Source organism: Agelaius tricolor, unplaced genomic scaffold, assembly GCF_023055355.1.
Source record: "Agelaius tricolor isolate 1412-34295 unplaced genomic scaffold, bAgeTri1.0.p SCAF_30, whole genome shotgun sequence".
NCBI lineage: Eukaryota > Metazoa > Chordata > Aves > Passeriformes > Icteridae > Agelaius > Agelaius tricolor.
The window spans coordinates 4906996-4934929 of record NW_027269290.1 but is presented as its reverse complement, the minus strand read 5'-3'; the positions used below and the strand labels follow the sequence as shown (position 1 = coordinate 4934929).

At 51.1% G+C, this 27934-nt stretch overlaps 3 protein-coding genes across 6 annotated transcripts in view; 1 reads left to right on the top strand and 2 right to left on the bottom strand.

Annotated features, from left to right (window-relative positions):
* The window catches only part of CNTN2 (contactin 2), a 29499-nt gene extending 26814 nt beyond the window's left edge, over window positions 1–2685 (top strand). The window contains exons 23-24 of one of the 3 annotated variants that reach the window (XR_011682912.1): window positions 18–1838; window positions 1899–2685. Coding sequence is in view for 1 of the 3 variants with exons in the window: in XM_071450491.1 (XP_071306592.1) it covers window positions 18–127 (110 nt within the window). In the remaining 2 variants the exon portion in view is untranslated. Of the gene's footprint in view, window positions 1–17 lie in introns of all 3 variants that reach the window. The other 2 variants (XR_011682911.1, XM_071450491.1) reach the window with 2 other exon arrangements.
* On the bottom strand, window positions 1888–6765 carry TMEM81 (transmembrane protein 81). Its single transcript, XM_071450492.1, has one exon. The coding sequence runs from the start codon at window positions 5208–5210 to the stop codon at window positions 3489–3491; it is 1722 nt and encodes a 573-aa protein (XP_071306593.1). The 5' UTR covers window positions 5211–6765; the 3' UTR covers window positions 1888–3488.
* A 148-nt stretch (window positions 6766–6913) lies between these two features.
* RBBP5 (RB binding protein 5, histone lysine methyltransferase complex subunit) lies at window positions 6914–27910 on the bottom strand. Of its 2 annotated transcripts, none has more exons than XM_071450494.1 (14): window positions 27674–27910; window positions 27003–27028; window positions 25916–26088; window positions 24523–24663; window positions 23496–23658; window positions 22171–22280; window positions 21910–22029; window positions 20591–20744; window positions 20393–20464; window positions 18264–18381; window positions 17464–17533; window positions 15362–15591; window positions 13960–14154; window positions 6914–8965 (listed from the first exon to the last, which is right to left on the bottom strand). In XM_071450494.1, exons 1-14 carry the CDS (start codon window positions 27690–27692, stop codon window positions 8940–8942), a joined length of 1617 nt encoding a protein of 538 aa, XP_071306595.1. In that variant the 5' UTR covers window positions 27693–27910; the 3' UTR covers window positions 6914–8939. The 2 variants fall into 2 exon arrangements, with proteins under 2 accessions (XP_071306595.1, XP_071306594.1); XM_071450493.1 differs by having other exon boundaries at window positions 6914–8968; window positions 27674–27909.
* Between the last annotated feature and the right edge of the window lie 24 nt (window positions 27911–27934).

The following is a 27934-nucleotide window of genomic DNA, read 5'->3' as shown; positions in this document are numbered from 1 at the left end:
CCCTGTTTTTTTTCCAGGGACGAGCATGATGGTGGAGGACTCGGGGATGAGGCCGGCGCCGCACGTCGTGGTTGTCACCACCAACTCCCTGCTGATGGTGGCCCTGATCAGCTCCCTGGAGCTCTGACCTCGGCTCCTCCCCATCCCATGGGAACCACGCAAATCCCACGGGAACAACACCAAATCCCACGGGAACAACACCAAATCCCACGGGAACACCACCAATCCCATGGGAACAACACCAAATCCCATGGGAACAACACCAATCCCACTTCAGGGCAGCACTGCAGGGAGAGAGAGGATTGGACCACGTGGTTGGAAGGGAGGAAGAAATTAAAAACAGCTTTGGTTTTTTTGTTTTTGGTTTGGAGGAACAAAAGCTTTCATACAAGACATGGGTCTTTAACTGATTAAATGTTTTTTAAGGAAAACGAAGAAAATGAGGAATTCTCCGGGAATTCTGCAGCCAGCTGCCCCCGCCCTCACTGTATCCATAGGTTTTCTGCCTTATCGAAGCCATGTATGAGATAACCAGACTGCTAAATTTGACTTTTTTTTAAACTCTGTACAGTGAATTCCGTAGGGGGACGGGGACTGAGGAGTTCAGGGACCAGCATGTTCCACACCCATCCCGCCACAGCCAGCTCGGAGCATTTGTGGGACGGGATTGATCCTTTGTCCCCACAAAAAAGAGCCAAACCCTGCAGGAACCAGCCCGAGGAGACAAACCCACAGGAGGGTCGAGCTCGACCCCAGCCTGAAAAGCTTTTTTTACTACTCTGGTGATCACTTGCAGCCCCAGCCTGGTGCTTTTCTCAGCTGTGAGGTGCAAATTCCGTGTTTTCCCATATCCCACGTGCTTTTGGGGTGGATTTGTCACCTTGTTTGCCTCTTTGGGAGAAGGGGATCCTTTCCCAGAATCCTTAATTTGGGCAGCTCTGCCTAAAAACAGAGGTGTCAATAAATCCAGTTTCAGAGGGGCTTAAAGAAGGAATTTTTAAAAAATGACAAAATTAAAACAGGAATGGGAGACTCGAGGAAGCCACTGCTGGGACAAGAAGGAAAATTTGGACCCGGATTCATCTCCCTGCACTGAGAATTCACCCAGCCAAAATTCCAGGCTCGCATTGGGACTGCAAAGCTGAGATCCAGCCAGGAAGAGGCTCTGGATTCCAGCTCCGACGGCCGCCGGACATCCCAAGGAAGCTCTGGGATGCTGAGGAGCCCCCTCCGCTCCAGAGGCTGGGAAAAGCAGGAATGCTGAGCTGAGCACCCACAGGACTGGCTGGGAATCGATGCTGCCTGTTGAAATCTCTGTCTCCCAGTAAAGCAGTTGACCAAAGTTAACGAGAATTGGTTGGTGTTGCTGCTGGTTCCATCCCAAGGGGCGTTTAGGGATTTTCCCTGGCTGTGATTCCTCAATCTCAGAGAAAAACGTGCCAGCCTGGGCAATCCCGACCCTGGAATTTCCTGGCTGGGCCCTGATGTGCAGTTTTCCCTTCAAATGCCAATTCCTCGCCCTTTTTAGCCCAGGTGGTGGCAGGGAAATCCCTCTCCAGACAGGGCAGCTCAGGCTTTGTTAAGCCCCGTTTTGGGCAGTCCCTTCTGGCATTCCATTAATCCAGGGTTGGGAGAGCCACGGGGAGGGATCTGCACCCGCAAATCCGGCATTTGGAACTCGGGAAATGACAAAAATCTACACTTTTGGCTTGGAATCCTCCTTAAAAGCTCTCAGATCTTCCTAAAATACAGCTCAGGGGTTAAAGGTGTGCAGAGCCAGGGAGAGAATTTGGGGGATTTGGAGGGAGGATGGAGAGAGGGAAGGATGAAGGAAGGATGTAGAGAGGGAAGGATGGAGCGAAGGATGGAGAGAGGGAAGGATGGAGCGAAGGATGGAGAGAGGGAAGGATGACGGAAAGATGGAGAGAGGGAAGGAGCCCTGGCCAGCTCCAGCCTCTGGTGATCCCAAAGGTCCCAGAGCTCAGAGCAGAGAGACATTTTTTCCTAAATTTCTGCCCTTTGTGATGGGAATTCATTGGCAGTGATTAAGAAAAGATGATTTTGCAGGGAGAGAGGGGAAAAAGGAGGGATGGGGATGCTCTTCCAAGGGTTTTTACTTCCCTCCTTGCACTGAGATCCATCCTCTGCTATTCCCTTTTCCTGCCTTCTCCCTTTCTTTCCCTATTATGATAAACATCCCCCAATCCTTAATATCCCTTCAAAAATCAAAGAGCACCCCCTTAAAAAAATCCCATTAAAGGCCCTTTGTGACAGCTGGACCCCAGTGGCCATCCCAGCCATCGGTCTCCAAATAAAAACTCCAATTATGGATTCATTTTCCCGGCTCTGAGCATCTGGCTCCCCTCAGAAATTACAAAACCCCGCAATCCAAAGATGAAGGAGATTTTTGGCTCCCGCTCTGACTCCCCCAGCAGAGCTGGAGCTTTCATCCCGCTGGATTTGGGAATCCCAGCTGGGCCCAAGACATTGAAATTTCCATGACAAAGAGCAGAGAGGCTCCTGCAGATGGGGCAGCTCTGGACCATTAACTCCCAGCCCGCTGTGATGGGTCATTCCTGATTTTTCCATGTTCAGGAGGTGAAAAAAACCCTCTGGGAATCAGCTCTGGGAAGTGCCTGGTTTGGTTTTCATTCAAATAAATAAAATTATTTCCTTCCATCCCCATGTTTTTCGGTATCAAAGCATTTTTGTGTCATTCTGGTAAAAGGAAAAACTGTGGACGACCCTCAGAATCCCATCCTGAATTCCCAATCCAGGCTCCAAAGTGGCCAAAAACATTAATTTATAAACTGTGTCTTTTGCAAATAAATTCTAAATATCCCATTAAATACTTATGGGATCCATGGAATGTCCTGAGTTGGAAGGGGAGGATCACCAAAATCCAACTGTGGCCGACCTGAAGAATCCCATTCTGAATTCCTGAATTCTTAATCCAGCCTCCAAAGTAGCCAAAAATATTCAATAAGAAGCTGTGTCTGTTGCAAATAAATTCTGAATATCCCCATTAAATACTTATGGGATCCATGGAATGTCCTGAGTTGGAAGGGGAGGATCACCAAAATCCAACTGTGGACGACCCAAAGAATCCCATTCTGATTTCTTAATCCAGGCTCCAAAGTAGCCAAAAATATTCAATAATGAGCTGTGTCTGTTGCAAATAAATTCTAAATATCCCATTAAATGGTAATGGGATCCATAGAATGTCCTGAGTTGGAGGGATCACCAAAATCCAACTGTGGATTTTGGAAAGGGAGGATCACCAAAATCCAACTGTGGACGACCCAAAGAATCACATTCTGAATTCCTGAATTCTTAATCCAGGCTCCAAAGTAGCCAAAAATATTCAATAATATTGATCAATCCATGGAACGTCCTGAGTTGGAAGGGGAGGATCCAACAACGGACGATCCCAATATTCCCACCCTGAATTCCTGATCCTAACAAAGAGCCAAAGACAGGGAATTGCGTCAATCTCCGTTCATTTCCCGTGCTGCTCTTCTCCCGCAAATCCTGCTCAGGCAGCAGAGCCCGAGGCTGAACACGATCCCCACGATCACCCCACTCCCAATCCCCAGCACGACCTCGTAGAACCACTGCTTCTCCCAAAAACCCTCCCTGTGCTCCGGGGGGCCCGTGCCGTTTGCCGGCACCTCCTCCCCGCTGGCCGCCAGCTGCTGCTCCCAAGTCAGGGATTTCTGGAAGTCCAGATCCACCAGGTCGCTGGGGATCACCCTGAGGCCGAAGTAGATCCTCTTGACGAGCTGGAAGGAGCTCAGCACCTGCACGTCGCAGCGGTAGGTCCCGGAATGCGACTCCAGCGCCGGCGAGAAGCTCAGGGAACGGCTGGGGTTGCGGAAGGGGTGGAACAGGAGGTCGTTGGTGGTGATGAGCCCCTGGGCGAACTTCCAGGTGTAGCCAAAGTTCGGTCCCTCCAGGCTGGCGGCGTCCGGGGAGAGGCAGGTGAGCTGGAGGGGCTTTCCCTCGGGAACGCTGAGGTGCCGGAGGCCGCAGATCCAATCGCTGAGGCAGCGCGAGCGCACCAGGGAGCAGTTGCGGTGCTCCCCGGCCGGGCTGACCTCGCACAGCTGCTCCTGCTTCACGCCCAGCCCGCAGGTGACGCTGCAGGGCGTGGAGTTCACCACCACCATGGCCTTCAGCCCCAGCGGGATGGACTCCGTGCCCAGCGGGAGATTCAGGTCCAGCCCTGGTTCTGAGGGAGGCGCCGATCCCGATCTCGCTTCCGAGGGAAGCTCAGATCCTGATGGAGGCTCTGAGCCTGGTTCTGAGGGAAGCTCCGAGCCTGATCTCACTTCTGAGGGAAGCTCAGACCCCGGTTCCGAGGGAAGATCTGATCCCAATCCCGGTTCCGAGGACAGTTCTGATCCCGGTTCCAAGGGAAGCTCCAATCTCAATCCTGAGGAAAGTTCTGAGCCTGGTTCCAAGGGAAGCTCCGATCTCAATCCCGAGGGAAGCTCCAATCCTGCTCCTGAGGGAACCTCTGATCTTGATCCCGAGGAAAGTTCTGAGCCTGCTTCCAAGGGAAGCTCAGATCTCGATCCTGAGGGAAGCTCCAATCCCAATCCCGAGGGAAGCTCCGAACCCGATGCCGTGGGAAGCTCTGATCCCACTCCCGAGGGAAGCTCCAATCCTGCTCCTGAGGGAAGCTCTGATCCCGATCCTGAGGGAAGCTCTGAGCCCAGTTCCAAGGGAAGCTCATATCCTACTCTTGAGGGAAGGTCCGATCCCGATCCCGAGGGAAGCTCCGATCCCAAGGGAAGCTTTGATCCCGATCCCGAGGGAAGCTCCGAGTACAATCTCAAGGGAAGCTCCGATCCCGATCCCGAGGGAAGCTCTGATCCCGAGGGAAGCTCCGAGTACAATCTCAAGTGAAGCTCTGATCCTGATCCCGAGGGAAGCTTTGATCCTGATCCCGAGGGAAGCTCTGAGTACAATCTCAAGGGAAGCTCCGATCCCGATCCCGAGGGAAGCTCTGATCCCGAGGGAAGCTCTGAGTACAATCTCAAGGGAAGCTCTGATCCCGATCCCGATCCCAAGGGAAGCTCCATGCCCATTTCCAAGGGAATCTCCATTCCCGGTTCCAAGGGAAGCTCCATTCCCAGTTCCAAGGGAAGCGCCGCTGGAATGCACAGGGCACACAGCAGGATCACCACGATGGGGCTCTGCTCCATCTTCCAGGTGTTTCTGTGTCTGGGTTCAGCACTCCGAACCCCCCGGAATCATTCCATGAATCTTCCAGGTCCTTCGGGATGTCTCTGACATCCCACCAGATCTAATCCTTCCACCTGGGAAAATCCTCCCGGATGTGGAGCTGGAGGCACTACTAAAAAAAGACACAGCAAGGTGTTACAGGATCCAGCAGGGTGGGAATTCCAGGAATTCCATCGGGGATGTTCTTTGAACAGGACAGGAGGATGTTCTGATCCATTGGATCCAATCTAACTCTGCCCAAATTCCATCAGTTTTGGGTGTGTTTGGCAATTTCGGAGTGAAATTCTCTCCTCTCTGTAAGACTCCCATCATTATTTTTGATGGGTTTTATTTTGGATGGACTCCCACTGGAAAAGGAGCAGCTCCAGTTTCATTTTCCCACCAAACTCCGAATTCCCAGCAGGAATTACTGCTGGAATCTCCCAAATAACACTGGAGTGTGAGGAAATCCCAATTCCTCATGGGAGGCCCTGTCCAATCCTCACTCGTACAAACACATCCCAGTCTGGAGCACTCCCCAAATCCAACCCCAGCATTCCAACCTCTACTGGGGCTGATCCATGGGAATCCAGGGTGGTCTGAGCCTGGTGGGCTCCGGTCCCTCCGTGTCCACACCAGGCCCTGGAGCCGTTCCCATGGGAGCGGCTCTGATGTCACAGCCAGGGCACAACAGGCCCAAACATTCCAAGGAAGAACCCTCAGGGAAGGTCCAGCAAATCCTGGGAGCTGAGGGCTCCTGAAGCTCCAGGGCAGGCTCTGGATGAAATTCCCAGCCTTGGAAGGAGCCACAGGAGTTGGGAGAGCTCTGAGAGCCCTCACCCCTGAGGGATCCGACCCCAGATCTCCACTGATGGATCCACAGGAATTGCTCCCACGCTGCCATCCCAATAAAATGCTCGGAGAGGAGATTCAGGTGGGATCCATGCGGTGCTCAAGCATCCCAAAAAAATCATGCACTTGCTGAAGTGTTCTACCCTGGAAAATCCAGGCTTTTGATAGAGGAACTCCCCCCAGCTCTATGGAAACAAATCATGCACTGCTGAATTGTTCTTCCCTGGAAAATCCAGGTTTTTTGATGGAGAAACTCCCTACAGCTCTATGGAATCATGTTCTCCATAGTTTCTGACCACAATTTTATGGAAAAGGCATCCCATAATCAGAGTCTCTTGAAGGGCATCCCTGGATTCCCACAGGGATTTGGGTTTGCTGAGTTCCTCTGCCCATGAAGAACATCCAGATCTATGAACATCTATATCTATCTATCTTCCTCACACTCCTCAAACTGAACTGAGGAATTCCCAAAGCTCCAGGAGGATTTTCCCAACCCCCTGGAGCTGCCCTCCCCTCCCAGCTCCGAGTGCACTCAGGGATCTGGGAATTCCAGACTGCTTTGGGTGGGAAGGGACCTCAAACCCCACCCATTCCACCATCCCAGGATGCTCCAAACCCCGTCCGGCCTGGACTGGGACATTCCCTGGCTGGGAATTCCATTCCCTGCACACTCAGGGTTTGATTTTACTCCAGCTTTGCTCCTTCCCCTTCACTAAAACCAACCAAAAAATACCCTAAAAACCCCAAACACGGCGTGTTTGAAAGATCCCCAAATTCCAGCACGACAGAAACCCCCAACTTTTCCATGGAAAAGCCAAGATTTACCCGTGGATTTTAGGAAATGGAAGGTACCTCTTTATTTACAAACACAGAACCACCACCACTGCAGGAGCTGCTCCAGTATTGTACAAAACCAGGGAATAAAATAAGGGTGGGAATAAATCAGGAAATAAAATAAAATAAAATAAGGATGGGAATAACCAGGAAATAAAATAAGGATGGGAATAAACTAGGAAAGAAAATAAGGATGGAAATAAAGCAGGAAAGAAAATAAGGATGGGAATAAAGCAGGAAATACAATAAAATAAGGATGGGAATAATCAGGAAATAAAATAAAGTAAGTATGGGAATAACCAGGAAAGAAATTAAAATAAGGATGGGAATAAAACAGGAAATAAAATAAGGATGGGAATAAATCAGGAAATAAAATAAAGATGAGAATAACCAGGACAGAAAATAAGGATGGAAACAAACTGGGAAATAAAATAAGGATGGGAATAAACTGGGAAATAAAATAAGGATGGGAATAAAGCAAGAAATAAAATAAGGATGGGAATAAAGCAGGAAATAAAATAAGCATGGGAATAATCAGGACAGAAAATTAGGATGGAAACAAACTGGGAAATAAAATAAGGATGGGAATAAAGCAAGAAATAAAATAAGGATGGAAATAAAATAAAGATGGGAGCAGACCAGGAAATAAAGATGGGAATAAAGCAGGAAATAAAAGAAAGGTGGGAATAAACAAAGGCATTTACACTGTACAGAGGGGAAGCTGAGTTTGGGGGGGATTCAATGCTTTAACCCAACCTGCAGAAACTTGGCCTGGGCATTTTTAATTTGGGGGGTCAGGCCCAGCAGCCAGGGTGGGTTTGGCACAGCAGAGTCACCCCACAAGAAAAAAAGAACAAAAAAAAAAAAAGAAAAGGAATTTTACACTCGTGGTCATGAATTTCCCCAAATGAACCCAAGCGTCCCCAAAGCTGGGAATGAAAAAGTCAAGTTTTGAAAAATTTCAAAACCTCTGATTTCCAAATGTTTTCTCTCTCCTCATTTTCACACCTGCACGGTGCTGGCTGCAAATTCATCATTTTCCAACTCCCTTCCTGCTTTTTAGTGCCTGCAGGACACCCAGGAAATCTAAACAGCTCCTGATAATCCCAATAATTCCACCTGGGAGAACACTGAGAGCAATGAAACTCCAAAGTCTGGGGGAGAAAAGGGGATTTAGGAATGAAATTTCCTTTGATCGGGATGTTGCTGTGGGATGAGTCATTCCCATTCCTACAGGAATTTCTGAAGGAATAAAAGTTGGGAATGAGCTGCCAGATCCTGTTTTTAACCCAGAAATGGGAAAAACAGAAACCCTTTGGAAAAGTTCTGCTTCAGTTCTGACAAAAAAAAATTGGTTTTCATTCATCAAGGAGGAGCCTGGATATTCCTGGAGGAGAATTTCCCAGGGAAGAGAAGGAACAAAACCATTGGAAAGGACAGGAGGGAACTCCAGCAGAGCTTTGGGAATCACAGGCTGGAAAAAAAACCATTGGAAAATGACTTTTTTATCTAAAGCTGCTCCTTCTGCCACTGGCAGAGCGGGAAAAACAAACACAAAACCAAGGCAGATTCCAGAGGGGCCTCAGGAACTGGAAATTCCTGAAGATCCGGGCTGGGATCAGCAGCTCTGCCCTGGGAACAGCCAGGCTCAGAGAGTTGGGAATTCCCAGCTGGAAAAGGAAGCAGGAGACAGTGAGGAATCCAAACTCACACTTTGGGCTGTTCTTCCATCCAGGAATGCTGAGAGATTTTTGGGAGATAAAAGGTGGAGAGGCTCTGGAGTGGCAGGGATTTGGGGCAGGGATTTGTCCCCAAAAATTCCCGGCTGGAGCTCAGTGCCAGCCTGATCCGTGGAGAGGCAGCGGGAGGATGGAGCTGCTCCCTCTTGCAGAGTCACTCCTGCCCCAAACCACTCCCTGAAATCCTTGGAATTCAGTCTGTGCCAGTCCTGCCTGGGAATTCCAGCATTTTCCACCACTGGGGAGCCAAGGGAGGAAAGGAGACAGGGAGGGAAGGGAGAGTCTTCATAGCAACTCTGAGATTGCACCACCTGCTGAAGAGAGCAGAGATGGAAAAGTGAGAGGGCAGCCCCAGGGAGGGGCTCCCAGGAAAACCCAGGGAGCCCCAGGTGGAGCGGGGAAAAATGGGAAATGCAGGGGGAAATGGAGAGGAAAAATGGGAAATGGAGAGAAAAAATGGGAAATGGGAAATGGAGAGAAAAAATGGGAAATGTAGGGAAAAAATGGGAAATGTAGGAAAAAAATGGGAAATTTAAAAAAATGGGAAATGATGGGGGAAATGGGAAATGCAGGGAAAAAATGGGAAATGTAGGGGGAAATGGAGAGAAAAAAGGGGAAATGGGAAATGAAGAGAAAAAATGGGAAATGTAGAAAAAAAATGGGAAATGTAGGAAAAAAATGGGAAATTTAAAAAAAATGGGAAATGATGGGGACAATGGGAAATGTAGAAAAAAAAAGGGAAATTTTAAAAATGGGAAATGATGGGGAAAATGGGAAATGCAGGGAAAAAATGGGAAATGCAGGGGGAAATGGAGAGAAAAAATGGGAAATGTAGGGGGAAATGGGAAATGGAGAGAAAAAATGGGAAATGTAGGGGAAAAATGGGAAATTTTCAAAAATGGGAAATTTTCAAAAATGGGAAATGATGGGGACAATGGGAAATGCAAGGAAAAAATGGGAAATATAGGGGAAAATGGGAAATGTAGGGGGAAAATGGAGAGAAAAAATGGGAAATGTAGGGAAAAATGGGAAATGTAGGGAAAAATGGGAAATGAAGGGAAAATGGGAAATGCAGGGAAAAAATGGGAAATATAGGGGGAAATGGGAAATGTAGGGGGAAAATGGAGAGAAAAAATGGGAAATGTAGGGAAAAATGGGAAATACAGGGAAAAAATGGGAAATGATGGGGAAAATGGGAAATGCAGGGAAAAAATGGGAAATATAGGGGGAAATGGGAAATGTAGGGGGAAAATGGAGAGAAAAAATGGGAAATGTAGAAAAAAAATGGGAAATGTAGGGAAAAATGGGAAATGAAGGGAAAAAATGGGAAATGCAGGGGGAAAATGCGAAATGCAGGGGAAAATATGGGAAATGCAGGGGGAAAATGGGAAATGCAGGGGGAAAATGGGAAATGTAGGGGAAAATGGGAAATGCAGTGAAAATGGGAAATGAAGGGGGAAAATGCGAAATGCAGGGGAAAATGGGAGAGGGTGGGATTTTGTAGCTAAAACCCCAAAATTTCAGCACCAAGAGGCTGCTTGGTGACGGCTCTGGGATTTATTTGAGATCCTGGGAGTGCAGCAAGGCTCAGAAATTCTTTATTGCCCAACTTAGCTGGTGTCAAATAATTCATAATTCCCAAAATTTCTAAGGAAATTTTCTAAGGAAAACCAAGGTTTTCTAAGGAAAACCAAGGAAATAAAAGCCCCACCTAGGTGTGGGTGAAACCAGGGCAGAGGATTTTATTCTAAACTGTAAAACGATGAAATTGGTCTTGTTTTTAGGCTGAAAGCTGAATTTAACACCAAAAAAAAAATCTGATTTTAACTTTTTTCTGCCAGCAGAAAAATAATGAAGAGAATTAATGGAGAGAATTAATGAATGAAGAGAATGAATCCCAGTGCCAGCCATGCAGCTCCCACATGGAAATCCCAAAGATTTCCCAGGAAAACTCTCCCTGAGCAGCTGCTCCAGCGCCAGGCTGGGTCCTGCAGGAAGCAGCAGAATTCAGGGAATTCCCACTCCCTGCAGCCAGGATGGGAAATGGACCCGAATTCCATGGGAATTCCAGGGGAGTTTGGAATGTGCTGGAACCTCTGGTGGCCCAAAACGCTGAGAACAAAGGGAAGAGGGGAATCCATGGAATTCTGTGGGTTTGGGAAGAGCCAAGGGATGGATTCTTTCCTCTCCCAGTGTGGCTCCAGCTCAGGAATTCCAGGAAAATGTGGATTTTCATGGAAATGTCACGGTTTGGGTGGGGAAGGACCTTAAATCCCAACCCATTCCATCCCAGGATGCTCCAACCTCAATCCTTGGACATTTCCAAGGATTCCTCTGGGAACTCCTCACCATTCCAGGCAGGAATTTTTCCCTCTTTCCCCTTCATCCCAAGCTACCACAGGCAGCAAAGCCTAAAAGCAGATTTTGGGGAGCTCTGGGAAAATCAGCTCTCAGCTGATGGGAAAATCCAGCTGGGACTTGGGGCTGAACCCCTTTTTGAGGAAAACAAATTCCCAGGTTGGTTCAGGAATCTCATCCCAACCTAAAAGCAGGGAAATAAATCCCAGAGTTTCCTGCAGGGAAATAAATCCCAGAGTTTCCTGCAGCAACAGCAAATCTGCACCAAAATCCTTCCAAACAAGGCTGGAAAAGGAGAGGGGGGAAAAGCAGAAAAAGCAGGAGAGGAGTTTGGCTGCTCTGCTGCTGGATCTGGAACATTCCAGAGGGATTGGGAATGGGATTTCCCAGTGAGCCCAAAGAAAAGCAGGAATCAGGGACAGCAGCTGAGTACAAAGTTACAGTCAGCACCCCCCAGTAAGGAAATGTTGATTAAAAATTAAATGGTAATTAAAAATTAAGTGTTAATCAAAAATTAAATGGTAATTAAAAATTAAAGCTGGTTTTTTTTTGTGAGCAGCCCCTCCAAGATGGAAAATCCAAGGATCCTGCACTGTTTGGAAGCCAAGGATTGGAATTCTCCTTGGAAATCCCAATTTTCACCTCCCAGGCCATGATCCTTTCTCATTTCTGTTGTTAATTATATTAATTAGAAGCGATGAAAGCAATAATTAACATAAAATGAATCATCTCCAAGCCAGCCCTGTGAGGATCCAGGTGCCATCCTTGAAAATATCCAAAAATCTTGGAAAACCCCCCAAAATTCCCCCCCCTCAAGAGACAAATCCCACCCAAACCCAACCCCAGGATGCTCCTGGATGCTCCAATCCTGGATTTTTTCCAGGTGGAAACATTCCCAGAGAACATTCCCAAGGTTTTCCCATCAAAAATTCCCATTCCTGGAAATGACAAAGATCAGGACAAGCAACACCAAGGAGCTGAGCAGGAAGGGGAGGGAACAAAGGGAATAAATCACTCCTGGAAATTAAAGGAATTAAAGGAATTAAAATAATTCCTGAATTCCTAAAATCCATGGGGGCAGCTGCTGGAACCAAGGAAATGCAGAATTTGATCCATCAAATCCATTTCTGGGTTGTGTCCCAAGGTTGAGTTCTGGATTAAAATCTTTTTAAAAATCAACATTGCAGCCAAAATTGTGCTCTCTGTGCTGGGCATGGAGGAGCTTTTCCCAAAAAAAAGGAGGAAATTTCCCAAAAAAAAGGAGGAAATTGGAGAATGGGAAATGTTTGAGACTCAGGGTCTCAACAGAGGTGTCCTGTTCTGGTAGCATCAAAATATTGCAAAAAAAAAAGGGGGAAAATCTGAATTTTTGCCTATTTGCAGCAGTTGTGAAAGGAGGAAAATTCCAAATTTCTCCTGCAAAATTCTCCTGCAAAAATCCCAAATTTCTCCTGCTGTGCAGCCACTGGAGTTTAAATTGGAATGAAACTGGAATTAAACTGGAATTAAACTGGAATTCAAGGGCTGCAGCACAGCTGGGAATAGGAAATGCAGCTCCTGGATTTTATCCCAGTTTTTTTTCCTCAACAAATCATTTTTGATGCTCCTTTTTCCCATAAAATCAACTAAAATCCAGGTATTTTATAATTTCTGCAAGAGCTGACGGAAGGAATTAAAGCAATTAAAGTAATTTTAATGTAGGAACAGCTCTGAGCATCCACAAAATTGCAGAATCCTTCAATATTCCAACTATCCATCAAAAATCAACCCCAAACCTGGATATTTTATAATTTCTGCAGGAGCTGAGGGAAGGAATTAAAAGGAATTAAAGGACTTAAAAGAATTTGAATTTCTGAACATCTCAGCACCCACAAAACTGCAGAATCTTTCATTTTTTCCCCAAAATATTTCCTGATTTCTGCAGGAGCTGAGGGAAGGAATTAAAGCAATTAAAATAATTTGAATTTAGGACCAGCTCAGCACCACAAAACTGTGGAATCTTTAATTTTCCCCCAAAATCAACCAAAATATTTCCTGATTTCTACAGGAGCTGAGGGAAGAAATTGAAGTAATTAAATGAATTTGAATTTAGGAACATCTCAGCACCCACAAAAGTGCAGAATCCTTCATTTTCCTCCAAAATCAACCAAAATATTTCCTGATTTCTGTAGGAGCAGATGGAAGGAATTAAAGCAATCCAAAAAACTTCAATTTAGGAACATCTCAGCACCACAGAACTGCAGAATCCTTTGTTTTTTTCCCCAAAATATTTCCTGATTTTTGCAGGAGCAGAAGAAAGGAATTGAAGGAATTAAATGAGTTTGAATTTAGGAACATCTCAGCACCCAACAAAAGTGCAGAATCCTTTGTTTTTTTCCCCAAAATATTTCCTGATTTTTGCAGGAGCAGAAGAAAGGAATTAAAGCAATTAAATGAGTTTGAATTTAGGAACATCTTAGCACCCACAAAAGTGCAGAATCCATCATTTTCCCCCAAAATCAACCAAAATATTTCCTGATTTCTACAGGAGCTGAGGGAAGAAATTGAAGTAATTAAATTAATTTTAAGTTAGACACATCTCAGCACCCACAAAAGTGCAGAATCCGTCATTTTCCCCCAAAATCAACCAAAATATTTCCCGATTTCTGCAGGAGGTAAGGGACGGAATTAAAGCAATTAAACCAATTAAACCAATTCAAATAATTTGAATTTAGGGCCACCTCAACACCACAAACCCCTCCACGTTCAGCACACAGGAATCACCCCCTCCCCACCATTTTCCCATGCGCAGAACTCGATTTTATTCCAATTTCCTCCCCAAAAATCCAATTCTGCCTCCCCTTGCCAGCAGCTGAGCGGGGAGGGAGGATTCAGGGGATGCCACAGAGAGCTCTGAGGATCAGGGGGTGACAAAGCAAGGCCACCGGGGAGGTGACACTGTCCTTACCTGTCAGGGGCTGGCCCAGCTCCGCCTGCACTTTACCCTTGGCCGCTCCTTCCAGAGGTAAAGAACCTCTGTCCCCTTTGTAGAGTTTCGGTTTAAATGGAGAATCTTTGTCTTTACCTTTTGATCCTTTGGGCCTGCCCGCCTGCTTCTTCTTGGATTTACCGTCGCCCTTCACGCCCAGCAGCGGGTGCACCTCTGTGAGGGGGGGGAAATGAGGGGGAAATGGGGATTTGGGGTGAGTTGAAACCATGAAATGTTGGGATCAGATCCCTCCCAAATCCCCAAAACCCTGAAATCATGGATCAGATCGTTCCCAAAGGCCCAAAGTCCTGAAATCCTGATCAGATCCTCCCAATGCCCCTAAACACTCTGGATCGGATCCCTCCCAACACCCCAAAACCCTTGGGATCAGATCCCTCTCAATGCCCTAAAACCCTTGGGCTCTGTTACTTCCCAACACCCCAAAACCTTGGGATCAGATCCCTCTCAATATCCTAAAACCCTGAAATCCTGATCAGATTCCTCCCAACACTCCAAACCCCTTGGGATTGGATCCCTCTCAATGCCATAAAACCCTTGGGATCAGATCCCACCCAAAGCCCCAAAACCCTGAAATCCTGGATCAGATCCCTCCCAACACCCCAAAACCCCCGGGATCAACCCCCCAAATCCCTTGGGATCAGAACCCAACACCCCAAACCCCTCAGGATCAGACCCCGCCCAAAACCCCAAACCCCTCAGAATCAGATCCCAACACCCCAAACGCCCTGGGATCAACCCCTCAACACCCCAAACCCCTCAGGATCAGACCCCGCCCAAAACCCCAAACCCCTTGGGATTGGATGCCTCCCAATGCCATAAAACCCTTGGGATCAGATTCCTCCCAACAACCCCAAAACCCCTTGGGATCAGATCCCTCCCAACACCCCAAACCCCTCAGGATCAGACCCTTCCCAACACCCCAAACCCCTTGGGATCAACCCCCCAAATCCCCTGGGATCAGATCCCAACACTCCAAACCCCTCAGGATCAGATCCCTCCCCACACCCCAAATCCCTCAGGATCAGACCCGTCCCAGCACCCCAAACCCCTCAGAATCAGATCCCAACACCCCAAACGCCCTGGGATCAACCCCTCAACACCCCAAACCCCTCAGGATCAGACCTATCCCAGCACCCCAAACCCCTCAGGATCCGACCTCTCCCAACACCCCAAACGCCTCAGGATCAAACCCCAACACCCCAAACCCTTCAGGATCAGACTCCAACACCCCAAACCCCTCAGGATCAGACCTTTCCCAACACCCCAAACCCCTCAGGATCAGACTCCAACACCCCAAACCCCTCAGGATCAGACCCCAACCCCCCCAAAACCCCAAACCCCTCCGGGCCCTCCCACCCACCGTCATTGGGGACTCCCTGGAGCTCGATGTTGGTGGTTTTGGGTTTTTTCTTGGGGTTCTGGGGCCCGTCCGAGGAGCCGGGCCGTTTCTTGTCGGGGCCCAGGGCGTCGTCGGGCAGGGCCCCGGGCACGGCCTCGGGCGGGGGCCCGTACGGGTTCTCCTCGGGGTCCTCCACCTCGGGGGCGATGGGCAGGTACAGCAGCGCCCGCGCGTCCTCCAGCTCCTCATCGCTGCGGGGAGAGGGGACACAGCGGTTGGGATGGGTGTGGGACGGGAATGGTGGGGTTTGGGATGGGAGTTTGGGATGGGAATTGTGGGGTTTGGGATGGGAATGGTGGGATTTGGGATGGGAACGGTGGGGTTTGGGATGGGAGTTTGGGATGGGAATGGTGCGGTTTGGGATGGGAATGGTGGGGTTTGGGATGGGAGTTTGGGATGGGAATGGTGGGGTTTGGGATGGGAACGGTGGGGTTTGGGGTGGGAGTTTTGGGGTATGGGATGGGAATGGTGGGGTTTGGGATGGGGTTTGGGATGGGAATTGTGGGTTTGGGACCGGAATGGTGGGGTTTGGGGTGGGGATGGTGGGGTTTGGGATGGGGATGGTGGGGTTTGGGGTGGGAATGGTGGGGTTTGGGATGGGAGTTTGGGATGGGAATGGGGGGGTTTGGGATGGGAACGGTGGGGTTTGGGATGGGAGTTTTGGGGTTTGGGATGGGAATGGTGGGGTTTGGGATGGGAGTTTGGGATGGGAATTGTGGGGTTTGGGATGGGAATGGTGGGGTTTGGGGTGGGAACGGTGGGGTTTGGGATGGGAGTTTGGGATGGGAATTGTGGGGTTTGGGATGGGAATGGTGGGATTTGGGATGGGAGTTTGGGATGGGAATTGTGGGGTTTGGGATGGGAATGGTGGGGTTTGGGATGGGAGTTTGGGATGGGAATTGTGGGGTTTGGGATGGGAATGGTGGGGTTTGGGATGGGTGTGGGACGGGAATGGTGGGGTTTGGGGTGGGAATGGTGGGGTTTGGAATGGGAATGGTGGGGTTTGGGGTGGGAGTTTGGGATGGGAATGGTGGGGTTTGGGATGGGAATGATGGGGTTTGGGATGGGTGTGGGACGGGAATGGTGGGGTTTGGGGTGGGAATGGTGGGGTTTGGAATGGGAATGGTGGGGTTTGAGATGGGAATGGTGGGGTTTGGGATGGGAGTTTGGGATGGGAATGGTGGGGTTTGGGATGGGTGTGGGACGGGAATGGTGGGGTTTGGGGTGGGAATTGGGTTTGGGATGGGGATGGTGGGGTTTGGGATGGGAATGGTGGGGTTTGGGATGGAAGTCTGGGATGGGAATTGTAGGGTTTGGGATGGGGTTTGGGATGGGAATTGTGGTGTTTGGAACTGGGTTTGGGATGAGGATTTTGGAGTTTGGGACGGGAATTTTGGGGTTTTGAATGGAAATTTTGGGGTTTGGGATGGGGATGGTGGGGTTTGGAATGGGAATTGTGGGGTTTGGGATGGGAATTTTGGGGTTTGGGATGGAGTTTGTGAGGGGAATTTTGGGATTTGGGATGGGAGTTTTGGGGTTTGGAACGGGAATTTTGGAGTTTCAAATGGAAATTCCGATGTGGGGATGGTGGGGTTTGGGATGTAGAGGGTGAGGTTTGGGATGGGAGTTTTGGGGTTTGGGATGGGAATGGTGGGGTTTGGAATAGGGATGGTGGGGTTTGGAATGGGGTTTGGGATGGGAATTTTAGGGTTTGGGACGGGAATTTTGGGGTTTGGGACGGGGTTTGGGGTGGGAATTCTGGGGTCTGGAATGGGAATTTTGGGGTTTAGAACGGGAATTTTGGGGTTTCGAATGGAAATTCTGATGTGGGGAAGGTGGGGTTTGGGATGTAGAGGGTGAGGTTTAGAACAGGAATTTTGGGATTTTAAACGGGAATTTTGGGTTTTGTAAAGGGGTTTGCAATGGTGGTGGTGGGGTTTGGAATGGGAATTTTGTAAAGGGAATGTTTAAAGGGAATGTTGTGGTGGAATTAATGTTCTATGAAGGTTAATTAGTGTCCATTAACGAGTTTCTGGGTCAGGGTGTTACTCCAGGGCTGGCACCTGCTGCAGAAGGCAGCGATGGGATCCACGCTAGTCACATCCACCTCCTCATCCTCTGCAGCATCTGCACCTGGGACCAGGGAAAACGGGAATTAAAGGCAGGAAAAACACCTGGAGTGCTCCTGGTACAGCAAAAAAATAACCTGGAGAATCTCCTGTCACAGCAGGAAAAAACCCTAAAATACCCCACTGAAATATTTCCTACTGTGGCACAAAACGAGCCTAAAATAATTCATATTAAAGCTCAAAACAAACTTAAATATTTCCTATTAAAGCAAAAAACAAATCTAAACTATTTCTTAATAAAACACAAACCAAACCTAAAGTAACTCATATTAAAGCAGAAAAACCCCTAAAATATTTCCTATTAAAGGAAGAAACACATCTAAAATATTTCTTATTAAAGCACAAAAAAGAAATCTAAAATATTTTCTTTTAAAGCACAATAGCCTAAAATAATTCCTATTAAAGCACAAAACAAACCTAAAATATTTCCTTTTAAAGCAGAGAAAACTCAAAAATAATTAATATTAAAATATTGTTAAAATCCAATTAATTAAATTATGGGAAGTGTTTTTATAGGAAGCATTAATGAGGAATAATTCTTATTCCCATTATTTTTCATATTCCAGGATTTTGCATTTTTTTTTTCTCCTGGATTTTGGGCACCACCACGTGGCCAAGGAGGATCCCAAGGAGGATGGGAATTCCCTGGGATTTTTTGGAGAACTTTTTGGGGAATTTTTGGGAATTTTTTGAGAACTTTTTGGGGAATTTTTGGGGAATTTTTTGGGCAGCACCTGTCTGCTCTGGCTCGCTCTTATCCTCGTCCTCAATGTCAAATTCTGATTCCCTCTCCTCGTATTCCACATTTTCATCCAACTCCTTGAAATCAGGGGCAAAAGCACTCCAGTTTTCCTGGGAAAAAATCATAAAAAAGCAGTTTTAATATAAACAAACAGCACTGGGTTCCTGGAATTTTGAGGAATTAAATATCCTGGAGGGATTTAAAATATGGATGTGGGAAGGGAGAGAGCTGGGAATGGCTGGAATTTGGGATCTCGGGGGGTTTTTCCAACCTGAATTATTTTGTGGATCTGCAATCTCGTTGAAATCTCATAAAATCATTAAAAAATTGAGGAAAATCCCAAAAAAGCAGTAAAAATCAGGGAAAACCCATAAAAGCATTAAAAAAATCGAGGAATCCACATCCACCTGGATCGCCCCTGGAATTAAAGGAGGGAACAATTCCACGGAAAATGTCCCAGGGATGGACTTTAACAATGAATCCAAAGCTGAGCTGAGGTTTTGAGCTCAAAATCCCAAAATAAAATGAGGCAGGAAAGCCCAAAAATGTGTTGGGATGGGAATTTTTCAAGGATTTCAAAAAACTAAGTCCTGGGGGGTGATCATGGAATTATAGAATTCCAGGTGGGTTTGGGTGGAAAGGGAGCTTAAATCCCATCCCATGGGCAGGGAAACTTCCCATTGTCCAAGGGTCCCATTTTAGCCTTTTTATCCATTTTATCCATTTTATTCACTGTCCAACCTGGCCTGGGACACTCTCAGGTATGGAGCAGCCACAGCTCCATGGGGAATTCAATCCCAGCCCCACCCAGGGATGGATTTATTCCCAAAATCCCACCCAAACCAACACAGGGAATCCTTAACTGGTTTGGCTTGGAAGGGATCACCAGGCCCACACTTTTCCCTGCCCCAGTTTGCTCCAACCTGGCCTGGGACAATCCCAGGGATGAAGCAGCCAAAATTTCCCTGGACAAGCCCATTCCAGGCCCTGCTCCCAAGGAAATGACCCCAAACCCTCACTCAGCACTTGGTTCTGAGCCCATTAAATCTTGGAATGCTTTGGGTTGCAAGGGATCACCAGCTCCACACTTTTCCTTGCCCCAGGTTGCTCCAACCTGGCCTGGGACACTCTCAGGGATGGAGCAGCCACAGCTTCCCTGGGAATTCCATCCCAGCCCCTCCCAGGGATGGATTTATTCCCAAAATCCCATCCAAACCAACACAGGGAATCCTGGACTGGTTTGGCTTGGAAGGAATCACCAGCTCCACACTTCTCCCTATCCCAGGTTGCTCCAACCTGGCCTGGGACAATCCCAGGGATGGAGCAGCCACAGCTCCATGGGGAATCCCATCCCAGCCCCACCCAGGGATGGATTTATTCCCAAAATCCCACCCAAAACAGCACAGGGAATCCTGAACTGGTTTGGCTTGGAAGCTCCACACTTTTCCCTACCTCAGGTTGCTCCAACCTGGCCTGGGACAATCCCAGGGATGGAGCAGCCAAAATTTCCCTGGACAAGCCCGTTCCAGGCCCTATTCCTAAGGGAATGACCCCAGACCCTCACTCACCACTTGGTTCTGAGCCCATTAAATCTGGGAATGCTTTGGCTTGGAAGGGATCACCAGCTCCACACTTCTCCCTATCCCAGGTTGCTCCAACCTGGCCTGGGACACTCTCAGGGATGGAGCAGCCACAGCTCCATGGGAATTCAATCCCAGCCCCTCCCAGGGATGGATTTATTCCCAAAATCCCACCCAAAACAGCACAGGGAATCCTGAACTGGTTTGGATTGGAAGCTCCACACTTGTCCCTATCTCAGGTTGCTCCAACCTGGCCTGGGACACTTCCAAGGATGGAACAGCCAAAATTTCCCTGGACAAGCCCGTTCCAGGCCCTGTTCCCAAGGAAATGACCCCAAACCCTCACTCACCACTTGGTTCTGAGCCCATTAAATCCTGGACTGGTTTGGCTTGGAAGGGATCACCAGCTCCACACTTCTCCCTATCTCAGGTTGCTCCAACCTGGCCTGGGACAATCCCAGGGATGAAGCAGCCAAAATGTCCCTGGACAAGCCCGTTCCAGGCCCTGCTCCCAAGGAAATGACCCCAAACCCTCACTCACCACTTGGTTCTGAGCCCAGATGGAAACCACCCCGCTGGAGATGGAGGCGATGATCGGCCGCACCGGGTGCCACTGCAATCGACGGGCAGCGAGAACGAGGAGACAAAACCAAAAACAACCTTCATTAGCAAACGTGAGGAATTGTGGCAGCTGGAATGCCAAAGCCCAGGGATCTCCAGGGGCTGGGGGGTCGCTCACTGCCACGTCCAGGAGCAGCTCGCCGCGGGTGCCGTGCAGGATCTTCACCAGGTTGCCGATGCTCTTCTCCCAGATGTAGAGCGCGTGCTGCCGCGCCGAGCCCGCCACGATGTACTCGCCGTCCCCCGAGAAGCAGCACTTCTTCCAGGGGGTCCTGCAGCCCAGGAAAAAAGCCATGAGAATGCCTCAGGCTTTGTCTTTTATGGTTTTCAGATTCTGGGCTGCTTTAATTTTCTTTAATATTTAATTTTCTTTTTTTTTAATTATTATTCATATTTAAGCTTTGTATTTTAGGTTTTAGCTTTTCTATTTTTCAGATTCTTTCCCAAACCCCTCCCACCTGTCCCCAGCCTCTGTCCTCACCTGTCCCCAGGCCCCTCCCTTATCCCCATGCCCCTGCCCTGTCCCCAAGACCTGTCCCCAGCCTCTGCCCTCATCTGTCCCCATGCCCTGCCCTGTCCCCAGGACTGTCCCCAGGCTGTCCCCACCTGTTGACCAGGTCCTGCAGTTTCTGCATGGGCTCAGGCTCACTGTGGCCATGCCCCAGCCCTGTCCCCATGCCCTGCCCTGTCCCCAGGCTGTCCCCATGTCCTGCCCTGTCCCCAGGCTGTCCCCATGCCCTGCCCTGTCCCCAGGCTGTCCCCAGGGCTGTCCCCAGGCTGTCCCCACCTGTTGACCAGGTCCTGCAGTTTCTGCATGGGCTCAGGCTCACTGTGGCCATGCCCCAGCCCTGTCCCCATGCCCATGCCCTGTCCCCAGGCTGTCCCCATGTCCTGCCCTGTCCCCAGGCTGTCCCCAGGCTGTCCCCACCTGTTGACCAGGTCCTGCAGTTTCTGCATGGGCTCAGGCTCGCCGTGATCATGCCCCAGCCCTGTCCCCATGTCCTGCCCTGTCCCCAGCCCTGTCCCCATGCCCTGCCCTGTCCCCAGGCTGTCCCCATGCCCTGCCCTGTCCCCAGGCTGTCCCCACCTGTTGACCAGGTCCTGCAGTTTCTGCATGGGCTCGGGCTCGCTGTGGCCATGTCCCAGCCCTGTCCCCATGCCCTGCCCTGTCCCCAGGCCGTCCCCAGCCCTGTCCCCAGGCCCTGCCCTGTCCCCAGCCCTGTCCCCAGGCCCTGCCCTGTCCCCAGCCCTGTCCCCATGCCCTGCCCTGTCCCCACCTGTTGACCAGGTCCTGCAGTTTCTGCATGGGCTCAGGCTTGCCGTGGCCATGCCCCAGCCCTGTCCCCATGCCCATGCCCTGTCCCCAGGCTGTCCCCATGTCCTGCCCTGTCCCCAGGCTGTCCCCAGGCCCTGCCCTGTCCCCAGGGCTGTCCCCACCTGTTGACCAGGTCCTGCAGTTTCTGCATGGGCTCGGGCTCGCCGTCGCGGCCGCAGGTCAGGATCTCCCGCCCGTCGTACACGCGGATGATCCGGTCGGCCGTGTTGATCAGAAAACAGCTGCACCAAACCAGGGGACAAATCAATGAAAAACCAATCAATCAATCAATCAATCAGTCAATTACAAATCCTGTCCTGTGGAATAACTGGGGGGGTTTGAGGAGCTCTCTGCAGTTTTGGGATCCCCCCGTGGGTGCTCACCTCCCTTTGCGGGCGAACTCGATGGATTTAATGGCCGTGGTGTTGCTGGTCCCTGTGGTCACTCTGAAGGAAGCAACAAGATCCTGAGTGTCTGTTTTTAAGACCAAGATCTGAAGATTGAGCAGACAGAGAACAATCAGTGGCTTCACCTGAAACAGAACCCTGGGAGCCCACCCGGGGACACTGCAGGAGCTGCTGAGATGGAAACGCCAGGGAAACATCCCAAAAATGTGTGAAAAACCAGTCAGACAAAGATCCCAAAATCCCTGAGGCTGGAAAACCCCTCCAGGATCCTCAAGCAATGCCTCACCTGTTCCCCAAACCCTGCAGCCACCTCTACACCTGTCTACAGCCAAAGCCATCCTTGTGCACCTCACCTGTTCCTCAAACCTTTTTCTGCTCCCCAAACTCATCCCTGTGCCCCAAATCCATTCCTGTTCCCCAAATCCCTCCCTGTGCTCCTCACTGCTCCCCAAATTCATCCCTGTATCCCTCACCTTTCCCCAAATCTATTCCTGTTCCCCAAACTCATCCCTGTGCCCCTCACATGTTCTCCAAATCCATCCTTGTTCCCAAACCCAAACCTGTGCCCTTCACCTGTTCCCCAAACTCATTCCTGCTCCCCAAATCCATCCCTGCACCCCTCACCTTTTCCTCAAATCTATTCCCGTTCTCCAAATCCATCCCTGTGCCCCTCACCTGTTCCCAAACCTGTGACTGTCTCTGTTCCACAAACCCATCCCTGCTCCCCAAACCCCTCTTTGCCTCTCACTGTTCCCCAAACCCATCCCTGTGCCCCCCACCTGTTCTCCAAATCCATTCTGGTTCCCAAACCCAAACCTGTGACTGTCTCTGCTCCACAAACCCACCCCTGCTCCCCAAACCCAAACCTGTGCTCCTCACTGCTCCCCAAACCCAAACCTGTGCCCCTCACTGCTCCCCAAACCCATCCCTGCTCCCCAAACCCTTCCCTCTGCCCCTCACTGCTCCTCAAACCCAAACCTGTGCCCCTCAAACCCCTCCCTGTGCCCCTCACTGCTCCCCAAACCTGTGCCCCTCACTGCTCCCCAAACCCATCCCTGCTCCCCAAACCCCTCCCTGTGCCCCTCACTGCTCCCCAAACCCCTCCCTGTGCCCCTCACCCCTCGAGGTGCCCAATCCCCACCCGCAGCACTCGGTGCCACCTCCAGAGATGCAGACCCCAACCCCCCCCGGGCACTTCCAAAGCCTGAACCCCCTTTCCCACAGGGAATTCCTGCTGCTGCCCAGGCTGGCCCTGCCCTGGGGGCAGCCAGGAGTGCCCAGCAGGCCGGGCAGGGGCTGACCTTGCCCTTGGCATTGCCAGTGTAGATGTATTCCCCGCGCCGGTCGAACGAGGCCACCACGTTGAGGTCGGAGTCGTCGTCCACGGGCAGCACCACGTGCTTGGAGTCAGACAGGGTCAGCATCACCGGGGCCGACTTCATGGGACACACCAGCACCCTGTTCCTAAAACACCAGGGAGAGGTGGGAACTCCAGCCTCCTTTGGGAAGGGATTCCATGCCTAGAGCTAAAGAACATCGAGCTGGATCGAGGAATTCAGATCTTGGGTAGGACTTCCATGGTTAGAGCTAAAGAACATTGAGGTGGATTGAGGAATTCCAAATTTGGGAGGGGTTTGCATGGTTAGAGCTAAAGAACATTGAGGTGGATTAAGGAATTCCGATTTTGGGAAGGGTTTCCATGCTTAGAGCTCAAAAACATTGAGCTGGATCAAGGAATTCCGATTTTGGGAGGGGATTCCATGGTTAGAGCTAAGGAACATTGAGGTGGATCGAGGAATTCAGGAGATCCTGGAAAAGGATTTCCATGTTTAGAGCAAAAAGAGCATCAAGCTGGATCAAGGAATTCAGGACATCTTGGGTAGGACTTCCATGGTTAGAGCTAAAGAACCTTGAGGTGGATTGAGGAATTCCGATTTTGGGAAGGGTTTCCATGGTTAGAACAAAAACAGCATCGAGCTAGATCAAGGAATTTGGGATATCTTGGAAAAGGATTTCCAGCAAAAAAAGTATTGAGCTGGTTCGAGGAATTCAGGATAGTCCTACTTTTGCTGTCTTATCTTTAGTATTTAGCAAAATTACGTGAATTCAGGTCTACTTTAATTTCCTTTCCTTCTCCAAGTTTGTGCAGGAATTTTAAACCCAAGGTCACATTCCCACACTGACTTCCAAGAGCTCCCTCCCATCCCAACCCTCCCAAAAACCCGACCCCCTCAGACCCAACAATTCCAGTTGGAAACCATAAGAAAACCCCAAAATCAGGGGTTCCACCCCACTGGGAGCATCCCAGTTCCTTCCCAGGGCACTTACTGGTCCCGGGGGTGGTACTGGACCTTGAGGATGGGCGAGGGGAAGCGGAACCTCTGGTCACAGTCCCCGGACAGCACATCCCACTGGGACACGATGTTGTCGGTGGAGGCGCTGACCAGCTTGTGGCCATCGCGGCTCCAGCTGTGCCATGAGGAGGAAATGCACAGAAATGTTATTCCTTAAAGGGCAGAGGGGGAAAGGAGCCCAGGGAATGCACAGAAATGTTATTTCCTTAAAGGGGTCCAAGAGAACCAGGGAGAAAAGGAGCTAAGGGAATGGCCAATAAAGTTATTCCTTAAAGGGCAGAGGGGAAAAGGAGACCAGGGAAAAGTTATTCCTTAAAGGGGTCCAACAGAGCCAGGAGGGAAATGAGCTCAGGGAATTCCCAATACAGTTATTCCTTAAAGGTATCAAATGCAGACAAAGGGGAAAGGTGCTCAGGGAATTCCCAATAAAGTTATTCCTTTAAAGTGAGGGAGAAAAGGAGATCAGTTATTCCTTACAGGAATCAAACACAGCCAGGGGAAAAGGAACCCAGGGAATTCCCATTAAAGTTATTCCTTAAAGGGCAGGGGGGAAAAGGAGCCCAGGGATCCTCATTAAAATCGTTCCTTAAAGGGGTCAAATGCAGCCAGGGGGAAAAGGATCTGGGGACTCCATGGGGACCCCCTGTGGATTCCCAAGGGGTTCCAGGGGTACTCCATGGGGACTTTAGAGGGATTCCAGATGGATTCCCTGGGGATTCCATGGGGATTCCTGCACTTCCTGAGGGATTCCATGGAGATTCCATGGAGATTCCATGGGGACTCCCTGGGGATTCCTGCAGTTCTTGGGCTTTGCTCACCAGAGGGAGCAGATGGGGTGGATGTGGGATTGCTGGGATGTGGGATTGTTGGGATTCTGGGATTGTTGGGATCCTGGTATTGCTGGGATCCCCATCTCTGCTCACCAGAGGGAGCAGACGGGGTGGATATGGGATTGCTGGGATTCTGGGATTGCTGGGATCCCCATCTCTGCTCACCAGAGGGAACAGACGGGGTGGATATGGGATTGCTGGGATTCTGGGATTGCTGGGATCCCCATCTCTGCTCACCAGAGGGAGCAGACAGGGTGGATGTGGGATTGTTGGGATTCTGGGATTGTTGGGATTCTGGGACTGTTGGGATCCCCATCTCTGCTCACCAGAGGGAGCAGACAGGGTGGATGTGGGATTGCTGGGATTCTGGGATTGTTGGGATTCTGGGATTTTTGGGATTCTGGGATTTTTGGGATCCCCATCTCTGCTCACCAGAGGGAGCAGACGGGGTGGATGTGGGATTGTTGGGATTCTGGGACTGGTGGGATGTGGGATTGTTGGGATTCTGGGATTGCTGGGATCCCCATCTCTGCTCACCAGAGGGAGCAGACGGGGTGGATGTGGGCGCTGATGATCTTGGCGATGCCGCGGGTCAGGAAGTCCCAGATGACGATGCGGCCGTCGTTGCAGCCCACGGCCAGCAGCGTGCCCCAGCGGTTGAAGGTGCACGTCAGAGCCATGCTGATACAGTCCAGCGTGCCATCGGCCTCCTGCGGGGACAGCATGGGGACACCGTGGGGGACAGCGCGGGGACAGCGTGGGGACAGCATGGGGACAGAGCGGGGACAGCACAGGGACAGAGCGGGGACTGTGCAGGGACAGCACAGGCAGTGCGGGGACAGTGCGAGGACAGGGTGGGGAGAGCATGGGGACAGCATGGGGACAGTGCAAGAATAGTGCAAGGACAGTGCGGTGACAGTGTGAGGACAGCATAGGACAGTGCAGGGACAGCGTGGACAGTGTGGGGATGGTGTGGGGACAGCACGGGGACAGCATGGGGACAGTGCGAGGACAGTGCGGGGAAAGCGTGGGGACAGCGCAAGGACAGCATGGGGACAGCACAGGCAGTGTGGGGACAGCGCGGGGACAGTGAGGACAGTGTGGGGGACGGCATGGGGACAGCGTGGGGACAGCACAGGTAGCGTGGGAATGGTGCAGGGACAGCGTGGGCCAGTGCAAGGACAGTGAGGGAACAGCACAGGGACAGTGCGGGACAGTTTGGGGACAGTGTGGGGGCAGTGTGGAGAATGTGGGGACAGTGCAAGGACAGCGTGGGGGACAGCGCAGGCAGTGTGGGGACAGTGCCCAGCCAGGACCCATCAGACACGGTGACACCCAGTGAGACCCCGCCAGAGCCACTCAGAACCAGCCAGACAAGCTCAGACTCAGCCAGACCCAGTCAGCCCCGCTCAGACCCAGTCTGTCTGAGCCAGACCCAGTCCAGCCCACTCAGACCCAGCTGGACCCGCTCAGTCCTGGCCAGAACCACTCAGACCCAGTCCGACCCAACCAGAACCAGCCAGACCCGCTCAGCCCCGCTCAGACTCAGCCAGCCCCGCTCAGTCCCACTTAGACCCGGCTCAGGCCGCCCCCACCGGGGGATGCTCGAGGGCAGCGCCGTTACCTCGGGGTAGTTCTGGCCGAAGGACTCTGCGGAGGAACGGGAAAGCGGCGGCTGAGCGAGAGGCGGCCCCGCCGAGCCTGCCCGGCTCCGCCGCCCCGCTCCGGTACCGGCACCGCCACCCCCCATATCCCCGGTGCCGCCGCTCCCGGCTCCAGCCCAGCCCCGCTCCCTCCTCATTCCCATTCCCATTCCCATTCCCATTCCCATTCCCAGCCGCGCCTCCCCCGCTCCCGTTCGCACCGAGCAGCTCCAGCTTCGTGATGCCGCCGTCCCACCCCCGCCGCTCCCCGCTGCCATTCCCGCAACGCCCCGCTCCGGTTCCCGTTCTCTTTCCCGCTCCCATTCCCACTCCGGTTCCCATTCCCACTCCGGTTCCCATTGCCCGTTCCCGCTCCCGTTCCCATTCCCATTCCCCTTCCTGTTCCCATTCCTATTCCTGTTCCCGTCCCCCCTCCCATTCCCATTCCCGCTCCGGTTCCCCCTTCCGCTCCCCTTTCTCCCTTCCCATTCCCGTTCCCGTCTCCTCTCCCGTTCCCATTCCCCGTTGCCCCTCCCGCTCCGGTTCCCGCTCCCATTCCCGTTCCCTCTCCCGCTCCCCGTTCCCATTTCCTCTCCCATGCCCCGCTCCCCGTTCCCGCTCCCTCTCCCCGTTCCCGCTCCGGTTCCCGCACCGAGCAGCTCCAGGTTCATCGCGCCGCCGCCGCCGCTCCCGCTCCCTCCGCTCCGTCGCCGAAGGACCCCGCGGGGGCCTGCCCGGCGCCGCGCCTCGCCGTTCGCCTGACCAACCGCCGCTCCTTTCCCCCGCTCCCGCCGCGGCTCCCGGCGCCTCCCGGGCCGGCTCCGCCCGCCCCTCCCGGCGGGCTCGGGGAGCGGCGCCGCTCGCTCCCAGTGCGGCGGTGGCGCCGGGAATTGGCGGCGGCGATCAGGCAGCG